This window comes from Anomaloglossus baeobatrachus (genome assembly GCF_048569485.1).
Source record: "Anomaloglossus baeobatrachus isolate aAnoBae1 chromosome 5 unlocalized genomic scaffold, aAnoBae1.hap1 SUPER_5_unloc_27, whole genome shotgun sequence".
In the NCBI taxonomy this organism is placed as follows: Eukaryota; Metazoa; Chordata; class Amphibia; order Anura; family Aromobatidae; genus Anomaloglossus; species Anomaloglossus baeobatrachus.
The window spans coordinates 384,073-411,060 of NW_027441803.1; the positions used below are offsets into that span (position 1 = coordinate 384,073).

Below are 26,988 nucleotides of genomic sequence, written 5' to 3' on the forward strand. Positions count from 1 at the left end.
ATTTTTCAAACAGTGCCAATACTTTTGTCCAACCCCTTTTTTATGTTTGGTGTGTAATTATATCCAATTTGGCTTTATGACAATTTTTTTTATGTTTTTTCATTGAAGACAAATTAAATGAAGATAATAATACCAAAGAATTTGTGATTGCAATCATTTTCAAGAAGAAACTGAGTATTATCTGACAGAATTGCAGGGGTGCCAATACTTTTGGCCAGCACTGTAGACACATAAGGCTTTCATGTGATGTAACATTCGTTACCATAGAAACAAAAAAGGATCACAAAGCCAAAAACTTATCAGCAGCCCTTCAGGTTTTTTTTACAGGTTTTTATCAACAAAGTGACGTGAACTTTAAAAACACCAGTTACTTATTAAATTCTGGGTGAATTGCCTATTTTGCCCTGTTTGATGCAAGTTCTGATGCCAAGAACCCATTTAGGCCCAGCTGGAGTGACCAGACTTTGATGTGAGACATCACTATATAATGTTGGGGTGATATCGGTCCCCCAAAGTCATGTAAGGCTATATGCGCACGCTGCAGTTTTTTCAGCACACAAACTGCAACCAAAACTGCAACTTGTCCCAGAGAGCCTGGAAATGTAATAAAACGCTTGTAATGATGCTGCGATTCTGTTTCGTTTTTGCTGCATTTTTGTTAATGTGTTTTTTAAAGGAGATATAAAATATGATAGGGATAGGATAATTGATAGAATAGATAGAAAAAAATTAGAACATATATAATAGTTTGAAAGAAATTACAGAATAGCTCGATAGAGGGATAGCTCGCTTGGATAGCTGTTTTTTTAAAATTTTGGGGGTAAAAAACAAATTGGGGTCCCCCCATTTTTCATATCCAGCACAGGAACAGCAGCAGCTGTGGGATGCACCCTTAGCTGTCTGCTGTACCTTGGCTGGTTATGAAAAATAGAGGGGATCCCACGCTTATTTTTTTTTTTTACTAAATCAAATAATTTAAAAAAGACGTGGGGTCCCCCCATTTTTCTAAAACCAGCCAAGGTACAGCAGACAACTGAGGCCTGATATTATTAGGGTGGGAAGGGCCATCATTATTCGGCCCTTTCTATCCTAACAATAGCAGCCCACAGCCACCCCAGGAGTGGCACATCCATAAAATGCTCCAATTCTTTCGCTGGACGCGGCTCTTCCCATTGCCCTGGTGTGGTGGCAATCAGGGTAATAAGGAGTTAAGGCAGCCCACAGCTGCCACTGAGCCCTAAATTAGTGATGGCAGAAGTCTATGAGACACACTCATCAGTAATCTGTAAGTGAAAGTAAATAAACACAGACACCCAAAAAATCCTTTATTTGAAAAAAAGAAAATAAAGCCCCCCATGTTTAAAAAAAGCAAAAACAAATCCAATTAAGAAACCAACCCCAAATAAGAAACTGGACCAATAAAAAAACAACTTCAGCATCGAGTTTTTATTGCTGATGTCGAGCGATACTGGTGGGAAAATAAAGGAAATGTCTGTTAGTACTATATATATTATACCCTACCCCCCCGCAGTGACTGACAGTCGCTCAGCATTAGAACCTGCTGTCAGTCAGTGCCGAGAGCGCGGATACAACCACTGATCACTGTATACTGAGCAATGACTAAAACCTCATCGGGGCCATCCCCATGACTGAAAGCCGGACACTGTTTATTATGTTTATAACAACATGTCAATATTTCTTACCTATTTTTTAACACTTATTATTTTGTATATATGACAGGTTTTATCTGGTCGGGGCTAATAACAGATTTGGATTGACAGTGGTATTTTCCTATATTTCACACATTGGGGGGCGGGGGGGGTCTGTTTCGTATTTAAGCATTTTTATTTTCCTCTTCCTTCCCATGTAACTGGGGCTGATATAATGACTCCACAGTGACCATATTCTCTGTGTATGAGGGAGAAGGCACCGTCAGCTCTTACTACCCTGTTTCCTTGAAACCCTGAAAATAAGCCTTAGTAGGATATTTCACCTGTCAGGTCCCTAGCTGTTCCAGCTGCATTGCACCGCAGAGCTGTGTATACAGTGACAGAGAAGGCAGAGGCAGTAATAAACCGTCTCTGCCTTATGTAGAGATGGACGGATTTCCTCTCTGTTGCTACATGTTTGTGTATAGATGCACTGCTATGTAATGACATTGTAAAGTAGGAGTCAGATGGCTCGGACATGTAAAGTCTACGAGCTCCAAAACCAGTTTAGAATATCTAAACCTTTTTATTTACATAATTTTTCTAGTTTAGGAGTGAAATATAATGTGGGCACATTTTGTAATTGGGTTAATTTTCACTATTTTGCTGCCTTCATACAAGAAATTGGGGGTAAATTGTGTGCGTCAGCGAGTGCACAGATCCGTACGCCATGTGTGGCCCCTCTTCTTCCGTTAGAAACAAGAAAACATCGAATCTTAATTCCATTCTCCTGTTCTTAACCAAAAAACTGGGAAATTATTTGTTTTTGCTCTTTCATATTTTCCTACTCGTATTACGTGAGCAATTACTCTTTTATTTTTCCGCTCACATTGCCGTTTGAAGGATTGTGGTTTTTATCATAAAGATAATGTGTTACTTTTACAGTTGTATTATTTACATAGCACATTTCATGATAAACATTTTTTGCTACCCAAATGATATCTTCCCTCCATTATTATCTCCGTTAATTTTACATATGGGCTCATCTCCTTCACATTCAGGTCCTTATAATATCGGATCCTCTCAGTGGAGATCTTCTGTATAAGATAATTTTCCTGATTGCCCCGTGAAGGATGGATATGGACAGGGACAAGATGGCGGAGAGGCTATTACACCTCACCCTAGAGATCCTCTTCCGGCTTACTGGAGAGGTGAGAGATTCTGATGACGTCACATTACATCATTCTTATCTATGGGAATAACAGATGGACAGAACTGGAGAGGTGAGGACTCTGGAAATGTCTGGAGTGAGATTTATTACTGTGTCTCTCCATAACCAGGATTACACAGTAGTGAAGAAGACCTCTAGTGAGCGCTGTCAGGCCCCTGTGTCTGAGGGATGGAGAAGACCCCTGAGCCCAATCACGGGGCCTCCACCTCACCCCCCGATACATGAGGACATCAATGACCAGAAGATCCTAGAACTCACCTACAAGATGATTGAGCTGCTGACTGGAGAGGTGACACTGCTGGGACATTATACAGTAACGCTATGAAAGGATCGGGGGTGACGGTATCATTGTATGTGTCAGGTTCCTATAAGGTGTCAGGACGTCACCGTCTATTTCTCCATGGAGGAGTGGGAGTATTTAGAAGGACACAAAGATCTGTACAAGGACGTCATGATGGAGGATCCCCAGCCCCTCACATCACCAGGTAATAGACAGGACTAAATACACACGGCCTATAATTATCTGTACGTAAGGAATGAATTCAGTCCCTGTATGTGTCTCCTCCAGTTCTATCCAGTAAGAGGACAACACCAGAGAGATGTCCCCGTCCTCTTCTCCCACAGGACTGTAAACAAGAAGATCCCGATGTTCCTCAAGATGTGTTTCCTCCAGCTCTATCCAGTAAGAGATATCTACTCATGTACTTTCTGCACTAAATTTGTGGTTACATTTTTAGACTTTCTGCTCTGTTTTTTTTCAGCTGTATTTTCTTTGCTTCTGCTTCTTCTTCTGGTTGTGTCTAGTGTCTTCTTTATATTGTTATGAAGGCAACTCAAAGACCTGCAGACGGTTTGTGACTACCCTATTTCCCTGAAAATAAGACCTACCCCAAAAATAAGCCCTAGCATGAATTTGCAGGATTTGTGGAAAATACTTGAAAAATAAGCCCTACTCCAAAAATAAGCCCTAGTTACAGTCAGGGCCAGCTTTGGGAGCAGTTTTTCAGGAACTCCACTGTCTTAGGGACCCCATCAGTGTTATTCTGAGACCTCTGATGACTTCAAACTCATGTGACATGATGTAACAAAAGGTCTCTTAATTGCAGGAGTCTAAAAAACTGAAAAGAAGACAGGCTGGCATGCAGGACTTGCATTAGGGGAAAGAGAGAACAAACTGGGCAATTTCACAGGGCTCCCTTTCTCCTAGGGGCCCCAGTGTTTATATGCCGATTATAGGACTGCTTAAAAACCTTTTTGACATCATGTCATGTGACCAAAGGTCTTAATTGCAGGAGTCTAAAGGTGAAGAGGAGACAGGCTGGTGTGTGTGTGTTCACGCCGATTATAATCAGCTTTGCCAAAATGAGCAAAGCTCGGCCAGAACAAGGGTGTGATGCCGTTTCTCTAATTCATACCAAACTGTGACATTCCCTATGCCAAAAATCTCACTCCAGTCCCTAATGTAATTTTTTAGTGTACATCATCACATTTGTTGTCCCGGACAACCCCGTTAAATATCTGGCATCTGTCTGTAACTATTTTATTTTCGGAAAAAAAATCTCTTTGAAAATGTCTATGTTGTGGATCAATGTTGCAAGGAGATTTCTGCAGGTTTTGCCAACTGTCATGGCGGTGTCAGGATCTGGAAATTATAGATTCTGGTACTCCGCATGTTAACTGCTCTGATGTCTGTGAGCTGCGCAGGGAGACGCAGGCGTTGAACCACAGACTTGGGCAGGCTAACAAGAGTTATTCTCTGTTGGGCTGCTTGTTAATGTCTTTGATCACATGCTGTAGAGGAGAAAGTATCATTTGCTCCCCTCCTGTATATGCTGGCTGGACTATTTCATTAATGCCAGCTATAGCTTACCTATACTAGTCTGGTGAGGTGTTGTTGTGCATTGTTACTGTGAGCTGTTGTGGTGTTAACCTTGGTGTCTTTTTGTTGCTTTCCCAGGGGATTACAGATTACATCTCATCAGCAGAATAGTAAAGGCCACGTCACACTAAGCAACATCGCTAGCAACATCGCTGCTAACGAACTTTTGTGACGTAACAGCGATGTTGCTAGCGATGTTGCTGTGTGTGACATCCAGCAACAACCTGGCCCCTGCTGTGAGGTCGTTGGTTGTTGCTGAATGTCCTGGGCCATTTTTTAGTTGTTGCTCTCCCGCTGTGAAGCACGCATCGCTGTGTGTGACAGCGACAGAGCAACAACTAAATGTGCAGGCAGCAGGACCCGGCTTCTGCGGACACTGGTAACCACGGTAAACATCGGGTAACCAAGAAGCCCTTACCTTGGTTACCCGATATTTATTTTTGTTACCAGCGTCCCCGCTCTCACACTGCCAGTGCTGGCTCCCTGCTCTCTGCACACGTAGCCACGGTACACATCGGGTAATTAACCCGATGTGTACTGTGGCTAGGAGTGCAGGGAACAGGGAGCCGGCACTGGCAGCGTGAGAGCGGGGACGCAGGTAACAAAGGTAAATATCGGGTAACCAAGGTAAGGGCTTCTTGGTTACCCGATGTTTACCGTGGTTACCAGCGTCCGCAGAAGCCGGCTCCTGCTGCCTGCACACATAGCAGAGTACACATCGGGTAATTAACCCGATGTGTACTGTGGCTAGGTGTGCAGGGAGCCAGCGCTAAGCGGTGTGCGCTGGTAACCAAGGAATATATGTGGTTGGTTACCCGATATTTACCTTAGTTACCAAGCGCAGCATCACTTCCACGCGGCGCTGCTGGCTGGGGGTTGGTCACTGGTTGCTGGTGAGCTCACCAGCAACTCGTGTAGCGACGCTCCAGCGATCCCTGCCAGGTCAGGTTGCTGGTGGGATCACTGGAGCGTCGCTTAGTGTGACATCTCACCAGCGACCTCCTAGCAACTTACCAGCAATCCCTATCAAGTTGGATCGTTGTTGGGATAGCTGGTAAGTTGTTTAGTGTGACTGGGCCTTAAGGCACGAGACTCCAGCATCTCCATCTTCAGTGGTAATCCAGAGGTTAGGAATACCTTAGGGTCCCCTAGCATGAGAGACAGTATTGAAGCCCCCTGTCCCTCATTATCCTGCAGTCACATTGTGACAATCAAATCACAATATTTACTGTAGCACATTCCAGAGAACTGGTGCTAGGAATGAGAGATCTGAATTAACGAAGAAGTAACAGATGACAACATTTGCCAACAGATTAAAGGGAACCAAACATCAGGTTTTTCGTGTATAAGGTGCAGCCAGTGCAGTACTGGCACTATCAGGCACAGTGTTTAAATATTATCAGGGTGCAGTTCGGGTGTTTAGGCAGCAAAATCCAACTTTATAAAGTTTGAAAATTTGTGCACTTTTTGATTGACGTGTGCACCTCTCTGCTAATGTCCGGGCCTGTTATGCACTTGTTTCCCCCCCCCCCCCGCCTGTTCCTCCCTCTCTCTGGTTGTATTTAAATTTCCCTCTTCAGTAACATGACGTTGGAGTTGGCGCCTGCGCATAGCACTTATCTCCGGCGCCATGTTTCTGAAGCCCGCAGTACCGTGCAGCCGTGTGCACGAGAGGGCGGCGCATGCGCCCTCGCTTCTTCAGATCCCGTTGTGACCGCGGGAGCGCGTGCGGTCACAACAGGACTGGCGAACAGCTGATCAGAGGACGCGATTAGCTGAAGCTATGCTACCAGCACAGCAGCCGCCTAGGACACCGGGGCTCAAGTGAGGTGAGTTCACAATGCTGTGTGTGCGCCCCTGCATTGACCTGGGCTCACCTTCTGAATGTCAGGTCACCGCAGGAAAGCACTCACAGCTGTGTGTGTGCAGTGTGTGTGTGTGTGTGTGCGCAGTGTGTGTGTGCAGTGTATATGCGCAGTGTGGTGTGTGTGTGTGCGCACGCTATGTGTGGTGTGTGTGTGCGCACGCTATGTGTGGTGTGTGTGTGCGCACGCTATGTGTGGTGTGTGTGTGCGCGCATGCTGTGTGTGTGTACACACGCTGTGTGTGTGCGCACGCTGTGTGGTGTGTGTGCGCACGCTGTGTGGTGTGTGTGCGCACGCTGTGTGGTGTGTGTGTGCGCACACTGTGGTGTGTGTGTGTGTGCGCACGCTGTGTGGTGTGTGTGTGTGTGTGTGTGTGTGCGCACGCTGTGTGGTGTGTGTGTGTGCGCACGCTGTGTGGTGTGTGTGTGTGTGTGTCCTGAATCCAGGCCTGGCATTACTGGAGTTTCCTCCGGTAGCCAGTCCGACACTGCACTGAAGTGTGTAGTTTTTTTTTTTTCCCAGATGATATTGGATCCGGATTGGACGGCGCGGAACCTTTGATCCAGGATTACTGCGAAGAGGGGTTCTTTATTTCAATAAAGATGGAGTCACTAATTGTGTTGTGTTTTATTTCTAATAAAAATATTTTTCTGTGTTTTTTTTTTTTTTTTTTTTTTTTTTTTTATCTTTACTAGAAATTCATGGAGGCCATGTCTAATATTGGCGTGACACCATGAATTTTGGGCTTAGGGCTAGCTGATAATACACACCTAGCCCTAACCCCATTATTACCTAGTGAGCCACCAATACAGCGCCAGATGATGCCAGCTTCTATGAAAGCGCCATTTTCTGGGGTGGCTGCGGACTGCAATTTGCAGCGGGGGTGCCCAGAAAGCTTGGGTACTCTGCACTGCGGATTCCAATCCCCAGCTGCCTAGTTGTACCTGGCTGGACTCAAAAATTGGGCGAAGCCCATGTCATTTTTTTTTAAATTATTTCATGAAATTCATGAAATATTTAAAAAAAAAAAAAAAAAAAAGGGCTTCCCTATATTTTTAGTTCCCAGCCAGGTACAAATAGGCAGCTGGGGGTTGGGGGCAGCCCGTAGCTGCCTGCTGTACCTGGCTAGCATACAAAAATATGGTGAAGCTCACATCATTTTTTTTGGGGTGGGGGGGACAAAAAATCCTGCATACAGTCCTAGATGGAGGATGCTGAGCCTTGTAGTTTGGCAGCTGCTGTCTGCCCTCCTGCATCCACTAGTGGATGGAGTATGCTGAGCCTTGTAGTTCTGCTCCCCCTGCCTCTCCCTCTAGCATACAGTCCTGGATGGAGCATGCTGAGCCTTGTAGTTCTGCAGCTGTCTGCTCTCCTTCATAGACTAGTGGAGAACATATTGAAGGAAATGACATCAGACCTTTTTTCTTTTTTTTAGCAATCTTTAATGGCATTGTTCACTGTTAAAAAACGCATAAAAACGCAGTGAGCAAAAACGCAGCAAAAAAACGCACCAAAATGCGGTTAAAAACGCATGCGTTTTTTGCCGCGTTTTTTCCCGCGGGTGAGTTTTTGTCTGATCACTCATTCTTTTCTCCCTATCAGAGCAGCACCGCTCAGATCAGGAGAAATGCTCATCTCCTGTAACCTGCAGTATTCGGCTGCTGGAAACCTTAACGTTTAATTCTTGCATGAAAAAAAAATCTGTTTGTTACTCATGTTTACATTATTTCATTACTTTGTTACTATGTAAATGAGTTGGGTGGGCTTAATTTTTTCAGAGTTGATCCTGATTTTGTTTTTGATTTTTTAATCTACACACACATATATAAGTATTTGATCAATAAAAAGAAGTTTCTCAATATTTTGTTCTATATCATTTGTTGACAATGACAGAGTTCAAACGTTTTCTGTAAGTTTTCACAAGGTTGGCACACATTGTTGGTGGTATGTTGGCCCATTCATCCATGCACATCTCATCTAGAGCAGTGATGTTTTTGGCCTGTCACTGGACAACACGGACCTTCAACCCCCACCAAAGGGTTTCTATGGGATTGAGATCTGTAGACTGGGTAGGCCACAACCGGACATTTTGCTTCTTACGAAGCGGCACCTTCGTTTCACTGGCGGTGTGCTTGGGATCATTATCATGCCAGCCACTTTCATCTTCAATGCCCTTGCTGATGGGAGAAGGTTTGCACTGATAATCTCACAATACATGGCACAATTCATTCTTTCATATACACGGATCACTGGTCCTGGTACCTTTGCAGAGAATCAGCCTCAAAACATGATGTTGACACCACCATGCTTCACAGTTGGTATGTTGTTCTTTGTTTGCAAGTCAGCATTCTGTCTCCTAATCAAAACACGACGAGTTGTGTTTCTACAAAAGAGTTCATACTTGATTTTCCATCAGTCCAAAGGACATTCTCCAAATACTTTTCTGGACAATCATAATGCTCTATAGCAAATTTCAGATGGTCCTGGACATGTACTTGATTAAGCAGGGGAACACGTCTGGCACTGCAGTATCCGAGTCCCTGGCGGCGTAGTGTGTTACTGATGGTAGCCTTCGTTACGGTGGTCCAAAATGTATGCGGTTCATTCACTAGGTTCCCCATTGTGGTTCTGTAACTTTTGGACACCGTTGTTGGAATCATTTCGACCCATCAGATCTTGAGTGAAGCACCAGAAGAAGGGAGATTATCAGTGGTCTGGTTTGTCTTCTATTTTATTATTATTGCTCCCACAGTAGTTTTCATTTTTCAAAGCTGCTTGACTATTGCAGATTTAGTCTTCCCAGCATTGTGCAGAGCTACAATTTTGTTTCTTGTGTCCTTCAACAGCTTTTTGGTATTCACCATAGTTGAGTTTGTAGTGTGACTGTTTGAGGTTGTGAACATGTCTTTTATACTGATAACAAGTTCAAACAGCAGGTGCCATTACCACAGGTAATGAGTGGAGGACGGAGGAGCCTCTTACAATGTTACAGGTCTGTCAGAGCCAGAAATCAAAAAATGTTTGTTGGCCCTCATATAACTGTATGTAAAGTATAAAGGCTTCATCACAGCCCTCCAAATATTACCATGGCCCCACAAAGCTTTACATATAGTATAATGTGCCACACAGTCCTCCATATAGTAATATGCCCCATATAGTCGTCCGTATAATCTAATTCACCTCATAGTCCTACATATATTATAAAGCGCACCATAATACTAAGTGTCTGAAAACTTCTACATGGGGGCAACAGAACCTATTCCCAAAAAACAAAACAATTAACTATTTTAAAATGTTTTTTTTTTTTAATTTAAACAAAGGTATTGAAATATTGAGAAAATGTACAAGAACTTGAGCAGCTTTGCAGACAAATAACTCAATGGCTATGACAGCACGCTGCATCTTTTTTACCTGTGGTCACAGAAACACAGCTTCTGACCAAAAAAAATATGAAAGATCAAGATTTTGGCTGCGTTTTTGTTAATGCATTTATCAACTCCTTAACAAATCCGTTTAAATATTTTCCGTCCCTGCACTCATTTTGGTAATCCACACTGGCAGCCGCAGATAGCCAGCAGCGATCAGCGCAAATGTCAGCTGATTTGTGCAGCTGACGTGTGCCTTGCAAGTGGATTCGCTATCCACCTGTACCTGTCAACCCCTTAAATAGCACTGTAAAAATCTCACAGCGCCATTTTAATGGCAATCGCTTTATTCGCACAGGAAGTCACGTGATGGGATCACGTGGATCCGATGGTTGTCGTGTTAGCACTGGGTCTTGTGATTACTCCTGTAGCTCACGTGACGCAGGTCCTATAACCAGCAGCCGAGTACTGCAGGTTACAGGAGATGAGCATTTCTCCTGTTCTGAGCGGTGCTGCTCTGATAGGAAGAAAAGAATGAGTGATCAGACAAAAACGCACCCGCGGGAAAAATCGCGGCAAAAAACGCATGCGTTTTTACCGCATTTTGGTGCGTTTTTTTGCTGCGTTTTTGCTCACTGCGTTTTTATGCGTTTTTTAACAGTGAACAATGCCATTAAAGATTGTTAAAAAACAAAAAAGAAAAAAGGTGTGATGTCATTTTCTTCAATATGTTCTTCATTCTCCACTAGTCTATGCAGGAGAGCAGACAGCTGCAGAACTACAAGGCTCAGCATGCTCCATTCAGGACTGTATGCTGGAGGGAGAGGCAGGGGGAGCAGAACTACAAGGCTCAGCATATTCCATCCACTAGTGTATGCAGGAGAGAAGAGAGCAGCTGCCAAACTACAAGGCTCAGCATCCTCTATCTAGGACTGTATGCAGGATTTTTTGCCCCTCTCCCAAAATGACGTGGGCTTCACCATATTTTTATATGCTAGCCAGGTACAGCGGGCAGCTACGGGCTGCCCCCAATCCCCAGTTGCCTATTTGTACCCGGCTGGGAACTAAAAATATAGGGAAGCCCTTTTTTTTTTAATTCATGAATTTCATGAAATAATTAAAAAAAAAAATTACATGGGCTTCGCCCAATTTTTGAGTCCAGCCAGGTACAACTAGGCAGCTGGGGATTGGAATCCGCAGTACAGAGTGCCCAAGCTTTCTGGGCACCCCCGCTGCAAATTGCAGTCCGCAGCCACCCCAGAAAATGGCGCTTTCATAGAAGCGCCATCTTCTGGCACTGTATCCAACTCTTCCAGCTGCCCTGATGCCGGGTGGCTCACTGGGTAATAATGGGGTTAGGGCTAGGTGTGTATTATCAGCTAGCCCTAAGCCCGAAATTCATGGTGTCACGCCAATATTAGACATGGCCACCATGAATTTCTAGTAAAGATAGAAAGAAAAAAAACACAGAAAAATATTATTATTAGAAATAAAACACAACACAATTAGTGACTCCATCTTTATTGAAATAAAGAACCCCTCTTCGCAGTAATCCTGGGTGAAGGGTCCCGCGCCGTCCAATCTGGATCCAATATCATCTGAAAAAAAAAACCAAACTACACACTTCAGTGCAGTGTCGGACTGGCTACCGGAGGAAACTCCAGTAATGCCAGGCCTGGATTCAGGACACACACACACACCACACAGCGTGCGCATACACACACACACACCACACAGCGTACGCACACACACACACCACACAGCGTACGCACACACACACACCACACAGCATACGCACACACACACACACACACCACACAGCGTGCGCACACACACCTACCACACATAGCGTGCACACACACACCACACTGCGCACACAGCGTGCGCACACAGCGTGTGCACACACATCACACTGCGCGCACACACTGCGCATACACACTGCACACACACACACTGTGCACACACACACACACTGCACACACACTGCACAGAATCACACACATAGCACAGACACAGCTGTGAGTGCTTTCCTGCGGTGACCTGGCATTCAGAAGGTGAGCCTAGGTCAACGCAGGGGCGCACACACAGCATTGTGAATTCACCTCACCTGAGCCCCGGTGTCCTAGGCGGCTGCTGTGCTGGTAGCGTAGCTGCAGCTAATTGCGTCCTCCGATCAGCTGTTCGCCAGTCCTGTTGTGACCGCGCGCGCTCCCGCGGTCACAACGGGATCTGAAGAAGCGAGGGCGCATGCACCGCCCTCTCATGCCCACGGCTGCACAGTACTGCGGGCTTCAGAAACATGGCGCCGGAGATGAGCGCTATGCGCAGGCGCCAACTCCGACGTCATGTTACTGAAGAGGGAAATTTAAATGCAACCAGAGAGAGGGTGGAACAGGCAGCGGGGGTGGGGGGGGATACAAGTGCATAACACGCCCGGACATTAGGAGAGAGGTGCACACGTCAATCAAAAAGTGCACGAATTTTCAAACTTTGTAAACTTGGATTCTGCCTAAACATGGCACCCTGATGGTATGTAAACACTGTGCCTGATAGTTCCAGTACTGCACTGGCTGCACCTTATAGACAAAAACCTGATGTTTGGTTCCCTTTAAGATTACAATTTTTCCTAATTTAATTTCTGATGTTATGGTTTAAAAAAATAAATGAACTTTCAAGATAATACATTAAAAAATAATAACATTGTGTTTATTTTTAGCAGATGACTGTATTGAGAGTTCAGATGGATCTCTAATATCTTCAGAATTTATAACAGATGATGACTGTATCACACATGATACATATGAAGAGCATGATGTTGTCCCCAATATACCTCCAGTCCTTCTTCGGAAAGCTCTATCATCTGATCTTTTCAAACAAGACCAAAATTCCAATCATCAAAAAACTCTCACTGAGAAGAAGCCATTTTCATGTTCAGAGTGTGGAAAATGTTTTATTCGGAAATCAAATCTTGTTTCGCATCAGAAAATTCACACAGGGGAGAAGCCATTTTCATGTTCAGAGTGTGGGAAATGTTTTATTCGGAAATCAAATCTTGTTTCGCATCAGAAAATTCACAAAAGGGAGAAGCCATTTTCGTGTTCAGAGTGTGGAAAATGTTTTATTCAGAAATCAGACCTTGTTAAACATCAGAAAATTCACACAGGGGAGAAGCCATTTTCATGTTCAGAGTGTGGAAACTGTTTTATTCGGAAATCAGAACTTGTTGGGCATCAAAGATTTCACACCGGGGAGAAGCCATTTTCATGTTCAGAGTGTGGGAAATGTTTTATTTGGAAATCAAAACTTGTTATGCATCAGAAAATTCACACAGGGGAGAAGCCGTATTCATGTTCAGAGTGTGGGAAATGTTTTATTCGGAAATCAGAACTTGTTGGGCATCAAAGATTTCAAACCGGGGAGAAGCCATTTTCATGTTCAGAATGTGGAAAATGTTTTATTCAGAAATCACACCTTGTTTTGCATAAGAAAATTCACACAGGGGAAAAGCCATTTTCATGTTCAGAGTGTGGGAAATGTTTTATTCGGAAATCATCCCTTGTTACACATCAGAAAATTCACACAGGGGAGAAGCCATTTTCATGTTCCGAGTGTGGAAAATGTTTTATTCAGAAATCAGAGCTTGTTAAACATCAGAAAATTCACACAGGGGAGAAGCTATTTTCATGTGCAGAGTGTGGGAAATGTTTTATTTTGAAATCAAACCTTGTTTCGCATCAGAAAATTCACACAGGGGAGAAGCCATTTTCATGTTCAGAGTGTGAGAAATGTTTTATTCGGAAATCACAGCTTGTTTGGCATAAAAGATTTCACACCGGGGACAAGCCATTTTCATGTTCAGAATGTGGAAAATGTTTTATTCAGAAATCACACCTTGTTTTGCATAAGAAAATTCACACTGGGGAGAAGCCATTTTCATGTTCAGAGTGTGGGAAATGTTTTATTTGGAAATCAAAACTTGTTATGCATCAGAAAATTCACACAGGGGAGAAGCCATTTTCATGTTCAGAGTGTGGGAAATGTTTTATTCAGAAATCATCCCTTGTTACACATCAGAAAATTCACACAGGGGAGAAGCCATTTTCATGTTCATAGTGTGGGAAATGTTTTATTCGGAAATCAGAGCTTGTTTGGCATCAAAGATTTCACACTGGGGACAAGCCATTTTCATGTTCAGAATATGGAAAATGTTTTATTCAGAAATCACACCTTGTTTTGTGTTGTAGGGCTAGCGCCGATATTAATTATTATTGCCAATAAGCAGTCTTGCTAATAATGTAATATGAGCTAACACCTGATATTAATTATAATTATCAGATTTGACTAACAATAATTAATATATGACTTAACATAAAAACGCACTTAATGTTATCTATTCTTTTGCTATATAACATTATATATATATACCCTCGGTGACTAACTGAGATGAAACCGTGTACTAATAAACAATATTTATTAAACACTCAAAAGTCTACAGTATATCTATATTGCTACTCAGTACCACCACAAAAAACACAATATCCAATAACACAAACGCCACAATATTCTATAAATTCCCACCCACGTCATACATACAGGAATGTCCACCCGAATTCCTATCACTAACTATCCCTATGGAGATAAAGGGGTTAATACCGCAATGCAATCTGGAGGGAAGCAAAGCAAATGTTAATGATACTTAGGGGTACTTCTCACATAGCGAGATCGCTGCTGAGTCACGTTTTTTGTGACGCACCAGTGACCTCATTAGCGATCTCGTTGTGTGTGATACTGAGCAGCGACCTGGCCCCCGCTGTGAGATCGCTGCTCGTTACACACAGTGCTGGTTCATTTTTTGGACGTTGCTCTCTCGCTGTGAAGCACACATCGCTGTATTTCAGAGCGAGAGAGCAACGATCTGAATGTGCAGGGAGTAGGGAGCCGGCGTCTGGCAGCCGCTGGTAAGCTGTAACCAAGGTAAATATCGGGTAACCAAGGGAAGCCCTTTCCTTGGTTACCCGATATTTACCTTGGTTACTAGCGTCCGCCGCTCTCACGCTGTCAGTGCCGGCTCCCTGCACACGTAGCCGGAGTACACGGTTTGCTTATTAACCCGATGTGTACTGTGGCTAGGAGTGCAGGGAGCCAGCGCTAAGCGGTGTGCGCTGGTAACCAAGGTAAATATCGGGTAACCAAGCGCTTGGTTACCCGATATTTACCTTAGTTACCAAGCGCAGCATCGCTTCCATGCGTCGCTGCTGGCTGGGGGCTGGTCACTGGTCGCTGGTGAGATCTGCCTGATTGACAGCTCACCAGCGACCATGTAGCGACGCACCAGCGAGCCTGACCAGGTCAGATCGCTGGTGGGATCGCTGAAGCGTCGCTAAAGTGTGACGGTACCCTTGGTCTTCAGGACTGGCATCAGCTGCTCCTGATGATGGGACAACTGCAGAATAGGTAGCAAGAGAGAGATATAGAGAGAGGGAAAGAAAGAGTGAGAGATATATGTATCTAGGGAGAGAGATTAGAGCAGCAGGGGTAGGAGAGAAAGAGGAGTGTAATGGAGTGCCCAGTTTCAGGCAGCTGCCACCAAAGCAAATAGGGTGATGGGATGCATTAGAAGAGGTCTGGGGGCACGAGATGAAAACATCATTCTCCCTCTGTACAAATCACTCGTCAGACCACACTTGGAGTATTGTGTGCAATATTGGGCGCTGGTGCTCAAGAAAGACATTACTGAACTTGAAAGGGTTCAGAGGCAGGCAACTAAAATAATAAGTGGAGTGGGTGCATTACAATACCCAGAAAGGTTATCAAAATTAGGTCTATTTATTCTAGAAAAGAGAAGACTTAGGGGAGACCTAATAAATATGTACAAGTATATCAGAGGGCCATATAGAGATCTCTCCCATGATCTGTTTGTACCAAGGACTGTGACAAGAACAAGGGGGCATTCTCTTCGATTGGAGGAAAGAAACTTTCTACATCAGCATAGAAGAGGGTTCTTCACGGTAAGAGCAGTGAGGCTCTGGAACTCTCTTCCTGGGGAAGTGGTGATGGCCAACTCACTGAATGAATATAAGAGAGGAATGGATGCTTTTCTTGATAGCAACAGTATACAGTAGAAGGTTATGAATAATATTACAGGTAGATAGTTGACCTAGATTAGTAGTCGGGAAAGAATATTTTTCCCTATGAAGAAAATTGGCTCCTACTCTTGGGTTTTACCTTCCCCTGGTTCAACACTGCAGAACAGCTGCACTAAAAATAGGCTGAACTAGATGGACATAATGTCTTCCTTCCGCCTTACAAACTATGTTACTATGTAATGCAGACAGAGAGGGTCGGGCAGAGACTCAGATAGAGAGCAGTCTTATAGTGGAGAGAAAATTAATAGCTCCCCCGATGTGTCCCTGCCAAATATTTAAATCTGACAGGCCCATCGCTGTGTAATAATTACAGTCAGAATATCTGCATCTGTTTGAAGATGGTATCTGATGGTCAGTATGAAGTGTCTGAAGTTTTGGTGCCTCTGTTAATTAAATCAGGCCACCTGCAGGCATCATCTCTTAAGCTGGGTTTACACACTGCAACATCTCAAACGACATCGCTGTAACGTCACCGGTTTTGTGACGCAATAGCGATGTTGTTTGCGATGTTGCAGTGTGTGAAACCTATCAGCGACCTGGCCCCTGCTGTGAAGTTGCTGGAAGTTGCTGATCACTACAAGTCATTCAGGACCATTCCTAGGTCCTTTGTTTCCCGCTGTGCAGCATGAAGTTTCAGTGTGTGAATCCTTTTCAGCGACTTTGTTAGCAACTTCCCTTTCAAAAGGCTGCTTATCAACGTCCCCAACAACCAGCTAGGTCGCTCTGCAGGTCCGGATCGCTGGTAAGTTGTTGGCCAGGTTTGCCGGGTTGAACGCTCACCAGAGACTTAGCAGAGACTTATGGAGATCGCTATTGCGTCACCAAACCGGTGACGTTACAGCGATGTCCTTTGCGATGTTGCAGCGTGTAAACCCAGCTTTACTATACTTGAAAACCTGATCTTATCTGATGGGTACAGTTGTCCATACACAGAGGTGGATTTGCATATCTGATGGACAGTTGGCCATTCGTTTGATACACCCTGGTTATCTAAGGTAGCAAACAAAAGAGGCTTGCATTTTAATGACACAGGTGACAAAGGCAGACCTCTAAAGCTGGTGTCACACATAACGACGACGACAACGACGTCGCTGCTACGTCACCATTTTCTGTGACGTTGCAGCGACGTCCCGTCGCTGTCGCTGTGTGTGACATCCAGCAACGACCTGGCCCCTGCTGTGAGGTCGCCGGTCATTGCTGAATGTCCAGCTTCATTTTTTGGTCGTCACTCTCCCGCTGTGACACACACATCGCTGTGTGTGACAGCGAGAGAGCGACGAAATGAAGCGATCAGGAGCCGGCACTGGCAGCTGCGGTAAGCTGTAACCAGCGTAAACATCGGGTAACCAAGGGAAGACCTTTCCCTGGTTACCCGATGTTTACGCTGGTTACAGCTTACCGCAGCTGCCAGTGCCGGCTCCTGCACTGTGACATGTGGCTGCAGTACGCATCGGGTAATTAACCCGATGTATACTGTAGCAAGGAGAGCAAGGAGCCAGCGCTAAGCAGTGCGCGCGGCTCCCTGCTCTCTGCACTGTGACATGTAGCTGCAGCACACATCGGGTTAATTAACCCGATGTGTGCTGTAGGAGAGCAAGGAGCCAGCGCTAAGCGCGGCTCCCTGCTCTCTGCACATGTAGCACAGCGACCTTATGATCGCTGCTTCTGCTGTGTTTGACAGCTAAGCAGCGATCATAACAGCGACTTACAAGGTCGCTGTTACGTCACCGAAAATGGTGACGTAACAGCGACGTCGTTGTCGCTGTCGTTTAGTGTGACACCAGCTTAAGGGATACTTCTCACATAGCGAGATCCCTGCTGAGGGTACCGTCACACTTTAGCGACGCTCCAGCGATCCACCAGCGATCTTACCTGGTCAGGATCGTTGGTGCGTCGCTACATGGTCGCTGGTGAGCTGTCAATCAGGCAGATCTCACCAGCGACCAGTGTCCAGCCGCCAGCCAGCAGCGACGCGTGGAAGCGATGCTGCGCTTGGTAACTAAGGTAAATATCGGGTAACCAAGCGCTAAAGTGTGACGGTACCCTTAGACAGTATTTGGGGTATATATTGTGTGAAGGAAGGAAGGAATGAAGTGTCTGGGCCTGAGATAATCAAATTTATCTGCATGCAATGGATTGTAAAGGGACATTCTACACTTCACAGAGATATTTTGTTGGAACTCAGATGAAATCTGTCCCAGCATCTTTATATACACACACACACACACACACACACACACACACACATACAGTATATATACAGTATATATATATATATATACACACTTACATACACACATACTGATATTATTGGTTGACACTTTCATCTACAATCCCTCTGTTGTCGGTATTGGTGACCCGACAAAGTATCATATGAAGAAAGTGTAGGAATATATTTGTCTACTCAACTTTATCATTGATAACCGTTCAGGATGGAATGAAGTAAAATATTGCCCTTAGGTATATAGACATCGCCCATCGCATCTCTTTCCTGCCGTTCAACAGAATCTACAGTCTCTATCCATAGAATACACAATCTTTGACTTTCTGGATCTTCTTGCTCTTTCTTGGCTCAGGAATTAAGCTTTTGTTGTCTGTTTACTGCTGTCTTGACTTAAGATATCCACCAGTCTTCTTCCTACTTTGACTGGTCAGACTTTGGAGTGGCTTCGCTTTAACAGTCCATAGGAGGGCTCACATATTTTATACACCCCTTAACCCGCCTCAGAATTTCTGTACTTTTACTGCAGCTTGCTTCTACAGGACTTTGGGTACATCTGGCATGATGGGACTTTCCGGGTGTCATAATCTGTAGTCTCTTTGAGCACCTCCTTCTTGGGGTACGATCACTCGTGGAATGACATCTTTCAGCATAGGCACAACTTTTTTCAGACACTTCTCCTGAAATCTTGATTGAAGTCTGGATCAACGTTTAGGATCTCCCATGGATAAATAAGTAGATTTTTACTAGGCAGTTCAGAATTTCTCGGGTCGGCCATGATGTCACAATACCTAAGTTGACTGCGGGCTAGAACACAGTCTTCCTAACCAACTTTCAATCCATCCCTTACGAACATTACCAATTTAAAAGTTGGAGTATCAAACACCTTAGATTTTGGAGAAGAATCTGTCCCTAAAAACCTGACTCTTTGCCCCATTCACACAAAACAAGTCTACATCCCTCCCTCACCCAACATGCTTAAATCAATGTATAAAAAGAAAATAAAATCATCATTATACAGTATGTTGTGTCACATATCAGCAAGGTTCCAGGACTTTTAGTGTTAGGTACTGAACCTTCTTCGGCGATTGAATTCATGACGTATTGCCTGGTTCTCCTGTATCTGGTTGGCAAGTCTTTTTACCCTCCAGTAAACAACACACAGTCCAAGGTACATCACGATAACCAGAACCAGAAGAACTATCACCGGATGTATTATCAAATTAAAAAATGAAGTGGCTGTCGGGCTGTAGCGAAATAAACTTTCCCACCAGGACACCTCTGAGTCCTTATCTAGGGCATTTGTGATCTTTGTGATTTTGGTCTTGTCATGCTCAAGCTATATAGAGGCTTGATTCTCAGTCTCTTGAAGGTTTCGTAGTATCTCGTCTTCTTCACTGAAATCTAGCAAGAGACGCTTGAGCTCACGACCAAAACCAAGAGGAATCTTCTGTAGCCTTACGGGACTGTCAGGGCGGATGTTGAGTTTCTTTTCTGGTGTTACTGGGGTTCTTCCCTGCTGCTCTGCAACATCAAGACCTAGAACGGGACTAACGGTACAATATGCTCCTGGGAGGAGTTTTCCTCTTTCGATGCAATTAGTTCCATATATAGAATGTGATATTCCCTTGGTACCAACACCAATTACCTTGACCCATGTATTTTAGGCGGCAGGAGGGTATTGGGTTAGCCTTCATCTCACAGGAGCCCTCAGAATCCCAACACTGGTGTCTAAGCACCCGATCTTGGTTCCCTTGGCAGAGGATAGCATCCTCTTTCCTCCAACATCCCTCTTTATCAAACAGATAAGGATGGCCTCCTTCATAGGTTAGGAAGTCTGAGGGGAGCTGTGGATGAAGTCCTGTCCGGTTGTTCATCATAATTCCCAGGTTAATTGCACTGTACCCCTGTCTGATATAACCCGATATAGGTGCCAGGGAAGACGCAGTGCAGGTGAGATTCTGACACCCATGCCACTGAACCGCCCACCAGTTAGTGTGGTTGGCTGTAAAAGGAGAGATCAGGGAGCTTACCCTCTGTCAGAGATTAAATGAGTCGTGGCCCTTGTATAAAGAGGACACAATATGCTTCAGATTATCTGAGAGTTCACTCTGGACTTGCGTACATGCTAGGGCAAACTGAACTCTGTCTTGCACTTCCACGAGACCTGCAACTAGCCTTCTAAACTTCTCTCGTAAAGCAGAAGATAGAGAGGTAGTGGCATCAATGTGTGCATGCTGTAAACCCTCTAACACATGGTTTACATCAAGCTGAGTTCTGAACCCTTCCTCCGCATGTTGTGCAATATCACCAAGTTTACTTCTCAGGACTTCCATATCCATAGTATTCAGGGCACCCACTCCCAATGCACCTCCGCTCAATTGTAATTCTATTAAGTCTCTCCTCCGCCTGTATTTCCTATGTCGAGGATCATCTTTTCTCAACTCTTGCCCCGCCTCTACCCATCCTCTCATCATGTCAATTTGGTTCCTCACAAACTCCTCACATCTGTGATCCCAGTGGTCAACTCTGAAGTCATCTACGGAAATTCGCCAGGTGTATAGGACGAATTTTGTTCCCGTGATGATCTTCCACGGGGACGACAGTTGAGGAGCTATGGGATCTGCCAATTGATGAGTAGTAACGTTGCAAGAGTCCAGGTGTGGTTTAACTGGTTGGAGACTTCAGCTTCGTATGGGACCCTTACTACTGTCACACATACTTGACCTCTTCCCTTGAACTGGTACCACTGGTCACTATCTCCAGCCTGTAATGCTAGGTTCCCAATAGGTTTGGATTTGGACAGATAGACCCACTGTGTAAATGACCAACACCCTTCGTCCACCACCTCACAAAAAAGCCACTTAAATGGACCGTCAATATTGAAATCAAAGTTAATATCCCTTCCTCCGGGGTCTTTCCAATCGGAAGACACGTATCTGTTCCGGTATTACTCATTCATAGGGGTACCATACATCTACTATTGGGTTATCCACCCTGTTGCATACCATATCCCACCTCCAGGGATTTGTATCCAACATCACCATCTTTGTATCCGGTTCTCAGTGGGCATGGGTGACAAAATAACATCCAGTTACCTCCGGTACACAGACTTCTCTCATGATTGTAATCATGAAAGACCGTATGGATGGGGACCCCTCTACCCGAGTATACCTCAGATCCTAAGCATCAGTCCGTACCTTTAAAACTGTTGCTCTATACAAACCCTCCAGTTTTACCCGACCACTCTGATCATTCCATGAGGCCTGGCCAGAGTTGCTGCAGTTTAATTTTAACATCAGTACACTGGTCCTTAAGAAGTCTGTGGACACATGTCCCTAGGCATATTTGGATTCCCTGATGATAACCATCTGGTAATCTCTCAACATACAATATGCCTTCAGGGTGCCTTTTACAGGTATGGGTCTGTCAAAATACGTCCTCACCCTCAAACCACCTTGACTATCCTTCCTAGTGAAGGTAGCCTGGAGAATATACCATTCGTTATACTCTGCCCCAGTGACATCTTCAGGACTCAGAACTCCTTCTTTTGTACACAACACTGAGGTGGTGTTGGCTACCGCTTGCTTGTAGGGGTGCAAGTGGGGATCCCTAGACACCCATCTTAAAGATGTGATAGGTGTTGGATCTGACTCTTGAAAATGTCAGTGTGCCTTGAGATAAAGGGCGTGTAATTCATGTTGTATGGCAGACACATTCTCTACAGGGGTGTAATGCTGTGTGACACTATTAGCAAAACCTTCTATCTGGAACCCTTACAGATACCACTGCCCGGGTGTGAAGGTAAAGTTGTTGTACGGTTTTAGGATTTTACCTTCTAAGTACTCTACCATCAAGAGACCTGGTTCTCTAAGTGATGTACTTATGACATACTATGACATACATACCATTAGTGGGTTCCCAACCTTTCCTCAGAGAGGCTGAGCCTGCCATCATCATGCTTACCACTAGCGTGACAAACTGGAGATGTACCCTGTTCAGGTGATCCCTATTTCTCTGGCCACTTGGATATGTGGTGGCCCGGCATCCAGTGATCTGTTGAATGATTATGGTTTTACTAGCTGTACTACCCGGCTTCGCCCGGGTTAATAACTGCTGTTAACAAAATAGAATGTATTAACAAAAATGTATTCTGCACACAAAAACCACAAAACAAATAGATAGAAATGTGATTATTAAATTGTTGCCTATATTAACCAATCAGAGCTCAGATTAATTAACTGTAGCAAAATAGAAGCTAAGCTGTGATTGGTTGCTATTGGCAGCCTGATAAATCTCCAGGCAACAGAAAGCCCTCCCCCCTGACAGTATATATTAGCTCACACATACACAAAATAGACAGGTCATGTGACTGACAGCTGCCGTATTTCCTATGTGGTACATTTGTTGTTCTTGTAGTTTGGCTGCTTATTAATCAGATTTTTATTTTTGAAGGATAATACCAGACTTGTGTGTGTTTTAGGGCGATTATGTGGTGAGGTTGGTGTATGTGTGGTGAGATGTGTGCTGAGGGTGGTATAAGTGTTCAAGCACGTGGTAGTGTGTGGCGCATTTTGTGTGTGTGTTCATATCCCCAAGTGTGGTGAGTAACCCATGTCGGGGCCCCACCTTAGCAACTGTACGGTATATACTCTTTGGTGCCATCGCTCTCATTCTTTAAGTCCTCCTTGTTCACATCTGGCAGCTGTCAATTTGCCCCCAACACTTTTCGTTTCACTTTTTCCCTATTATGTAGATAGGGGCAAAATTGATTGGTAAATTGGAACGCGCAGGGTTAAAATTTCGCCTCATAACATAGCACCCGGCGCTGCCCGGGCTAGTAACTGTCTCTCTGTTTCTCTCCCATTCTCTGTCTGTCTCCCCCTCTGTATATATCTCTCTGTCTCTTTCCCTGTGTGTCTCTTTCTCTGTCTGTCTCAATCTCTTTCCCTGTTTGTCTATCTATCTCTTTCCCTGTCTATCTATCTCTGTCACTTTCCCTGTCTGTCTCTTTCCCTGTCTGTCTCTTTCCCTGTCAGTCTGTCTTTTTATCTGCGTCTGTCTCTTACCCTGTCTATGTCTGTTTCTTTCCCTGTCTGTCTGCCTCTTTCCCTGTCTGTGTCTGTCTCTTTCCCTGACTGCATTGTGACACGCCAACATTCCATATAAGGGCGTGGCTGCGCATTCTTCTGAAGTTCTGACTGCACTGTGGCTCCCAGCTCCATTCGCTTTAATGGAGGCAGGTTTTTTGGTGAATAACTGTAAAGAGCGGAGTTAAAATTTCCCCTCAAAACATAGCCTATGACGCTCTCGGGGTCCAGAAGTGTGAGTGTGCAAAATTTTGTGGCTGTAGTTGCGACGGTGCAGATGCCAATCCCGGACATACACACACACATACATACACACATTCAGCTTTATATATTAGATTATATTAGTGTGTGTTATATGGTTTGATTAAAGATCAACCTTTGACCTACAAACCCCCCCTTCACCCAACTCTGTTTGTGAAGCTAATTTTGAGTTGGGGAAGCTCGGGTGGCCTTTGCTTGGTCGATGTGGATCCAAAAAGTTTCCTGACGTCTGCGGTATCTTTTCTTACTTGTCATTGGCTTCTGTACTTTCAGCATGGTGTCACCCATTACTTCAATGACCTGGTAAGGTCCTTCCCAGCTTGTGTCCCAAGGTCCAGATGGACAGGGGATGATTGTTATTATGAAAAGTCAACCCTGATGCATAAAGTCCTATGTTAGGAATCAATCCTATATCTACGATTGGGTGAGACCTTTCTATGTTTTCATATGAGCAGATCGTGATATGCAATGCTAATACCTGCTTAATTCATATCGTCTCACTCTGATCCATTAAGTGATATTGCCATTTATTTCTCACTTTTTTCTGTCCCCATACTGAAATCCTTAGCTAGTCCAGAGGGGCGGTTCCCCTTGGAGTGGTTTTTTGAAATATTTGAGTGCTACCATCAGACTATATTGTATTGGGGCCTCTGGGGATTAGTACCTATATTTATGCCTCACATGAGATAGGTCATTCTTGAGTTTTGTGAACCAATACTCATGTGTCTTTCTATGTGTGTTTTTTATGTGTGATTTTATGGGACCAATGGTCTTTTTTTTTTATTTTTAGTAAAAGTTCAGGCTGTCCACAAATCCCCGTTTTTTCCATGTGTCCAGGTGCAGGGTGAGGGATCGAACTACATACGAACTGTCACTATATATAATTTGATTCCCTGGAGGTTGAAGGAGGAGAGCCTCCTTGACAGCTTCCAGTTCCGCCCGTTGTGCTGACATGTGACCTGGCAACTTCACGAGACTCTGGGTGCCTGTGGTCTCATCCAGCACCGCAAATCCTGTCACATAGGTGCCATCCAGACAGAATCGAGAGCCATCAGCAAAGATGACCCGATCTTCTGGATGACTGTTGGTCCTGAACATTTGTGGTGTATTGTTCTGTGATGGTTGACCACAGTCATGTTCGGTCCCTGTCATGTTCAACAACTGGGACAGAACATACTTTGCCGTATGGTCAACTTTTAGATTCCGCCCACTGAGGTCCATGATCCATCTCCCGAATCTCTGTTGGGAGACGCCAGGGAGAGTATCTCGGAGCATGAGGATCAAAGGAGAATGTGGAGTCTGCTAAGTGAGGGGTCTTAAGCCTACAATATGCTAGGTGGTTTTGACAGCATAATGTATGGCAGCCAGTTGTTTGGCACATTCGTCGACATCTCGTTCGACAGGTGACAGGAGGCGGGAGAAGTATTCAAGCGGCTTCCTGTCATGTCCTATCTGCTGTAGAAGGACAACTGAAATAGACTCATTCCAAGCATGTGCCTGGATGGCTATTTCCCCATCTGAGTTAGGGGTGGCCAACACAGGGGCAGAGGAGAGGTCTCTTTTCAGGGTTGAAAAGGCCTCATCCTTTGCGTCTGACCATTCTTTGAGTGAGGGTTCTTCTCCTCTGAGAAGTTCATAGAGAAGTTTAGCTTTGGCAGCAAAATCCTCTATGAATTCCCTCATGAAGTTGGCCACTCCCAGGAACTTTCGCAAGTTCTACAGAGTGCCAGGCCGAGGTAACTTGACCATAGCTTCCACTCGGGCCGCCACAATTCCCTTGGATCCAAAAGAAATTTGAACCCCAAGGAAAGTCACCTCTGCCCTGGCCAAATTTGCCTTGTGAGGACTCAGCTTGAGTCCTGATCTTGCTAAGAGTCCCAACAGCTCCCTTAACAGAACCAAATGTTCTTCCATGTTTTCTGTGTGCAGGAGCAGGTCATCTACATATTGTAAAAGACATTCCGGTCGTGAAAATACATTCAGTACGGCCGCCAATGCCTGATGAAAATATGTAGGACTGATGTGGAACACTTGGCGAAGTACACCAAACATGTACTGTTTATTCCCCACTGTAAAGGCAAATTTGTACCTACAGCTTTCCTTGAGTTCGATAGAAAAGAACCCATTGGCGACATCAATGGTCGAGAATATGCGACTTTTGCCACTTATCCTTGCCATTATGTCCGGAGTCTGTGCCACTACAGCGGCAGACATCGGGGTGTACTTATTAAGGACACGTAGGTCTATTGTGAGACGCCACGCGTTGGTGTCCTTTTTCTTCACTGGCCATAGAGGGTTGTTGCACTTTGAATTTCCCTCTATGACTACACCTCTTGTCTCCAATTCCAGGACAGTGTTGACTATTGACTAGGTTGCTTCTGGTGGGAAGCGATATTAACGTTGAGGGGGTGGTCTGGCCCCTGTATGTCCACTTGGACACCAATCAATCTGCCACAGTCGTTTTTACTTTGTGCCCACAGATCAGGATGTTCGTACACAATGGGTTCAAGTTCCAGGTTATGTGAGACCTCTGGCCATTTGTGTTCGAGCACATCTGCTGAACTTTCCATTGCTGGCAAAGGTGGTCCAAGGCATTGGCGTTGTATGACACACACCTTGGATCGTCTGGGTCCCTTCCATACAATGCAGTTTACCAAATCCAGGATCCATCCATTTTGGGTCATTACATCAGTTCCGATGATGTTATCAGAACCTGGGTAATACCACATTGGGATCCTGAGGGTTAGGTGTTTGGCAATCTGAACAACCACTTCCTCAATTCTGTTGGCCTTCACCCCCCCTTGTTGGTGATCAAATCCGATCACCACACACTGAGGGCTGTTGGGATGTAAATCATGTTCGATATTGGTGATGGAGATTTCCGCACCAGTATCAAGCAGGACATACTGGGGCCAGCTCCTTAGGGATCCCAACTTGTCAATCGAGGTTGATGAGATTCTCAGTAAGTACCTGTGACGTACATACTGCCACTTGTGGGTTCTCATCCATGGTTCTTTTTGTGGAATCTGTAGATTCCACACCCACTGTACCTGGAGCTTGAGCATTTACAGTGGACACACGTTTCAGTGCCGGCTCTTGCAAATGTCCCTGATTCCTATCTGCCTTTTCCCCCACTGTTCTGGCATAATTAGGTTTCATCTTGAAACCATTATTATTGCCAGATTTGTCAGGGCTGTTTCGGTTCCGTACCCCTTGAGGACAATCTCTTTTTATGTGTCCATATTGCAAGCACAGAAAGCATTGAATGCTCCCTGTCTTTT

The 26,988-nt window shown here is 44.7% G+C and overlaps 1 protein-coding gene across 1 annotated transcript in view; it reads left to right on the forward strand.

Moving 5' to 3' along the window:
* LOC142259128 (uncharacterized) overlaps positions 1 to 14,439 on the forward strand; it is a 37,915-nt gene extending 23,476 nt beyond the window's left edge. The window contains 1 exon segment of the mRNA XM_075331637.1: positions 12,899 to 14,439. Within this exon segment, the coding sequence (XP_075187752.1) occupies positions 12,899 to 14,267 (1,369 nt within the window). The 3' untranslated portion in view covers positions 14,268 to 14,439.
* Positions 14,440 to 26,988: the final 12,549 nt, after the last annotated feature.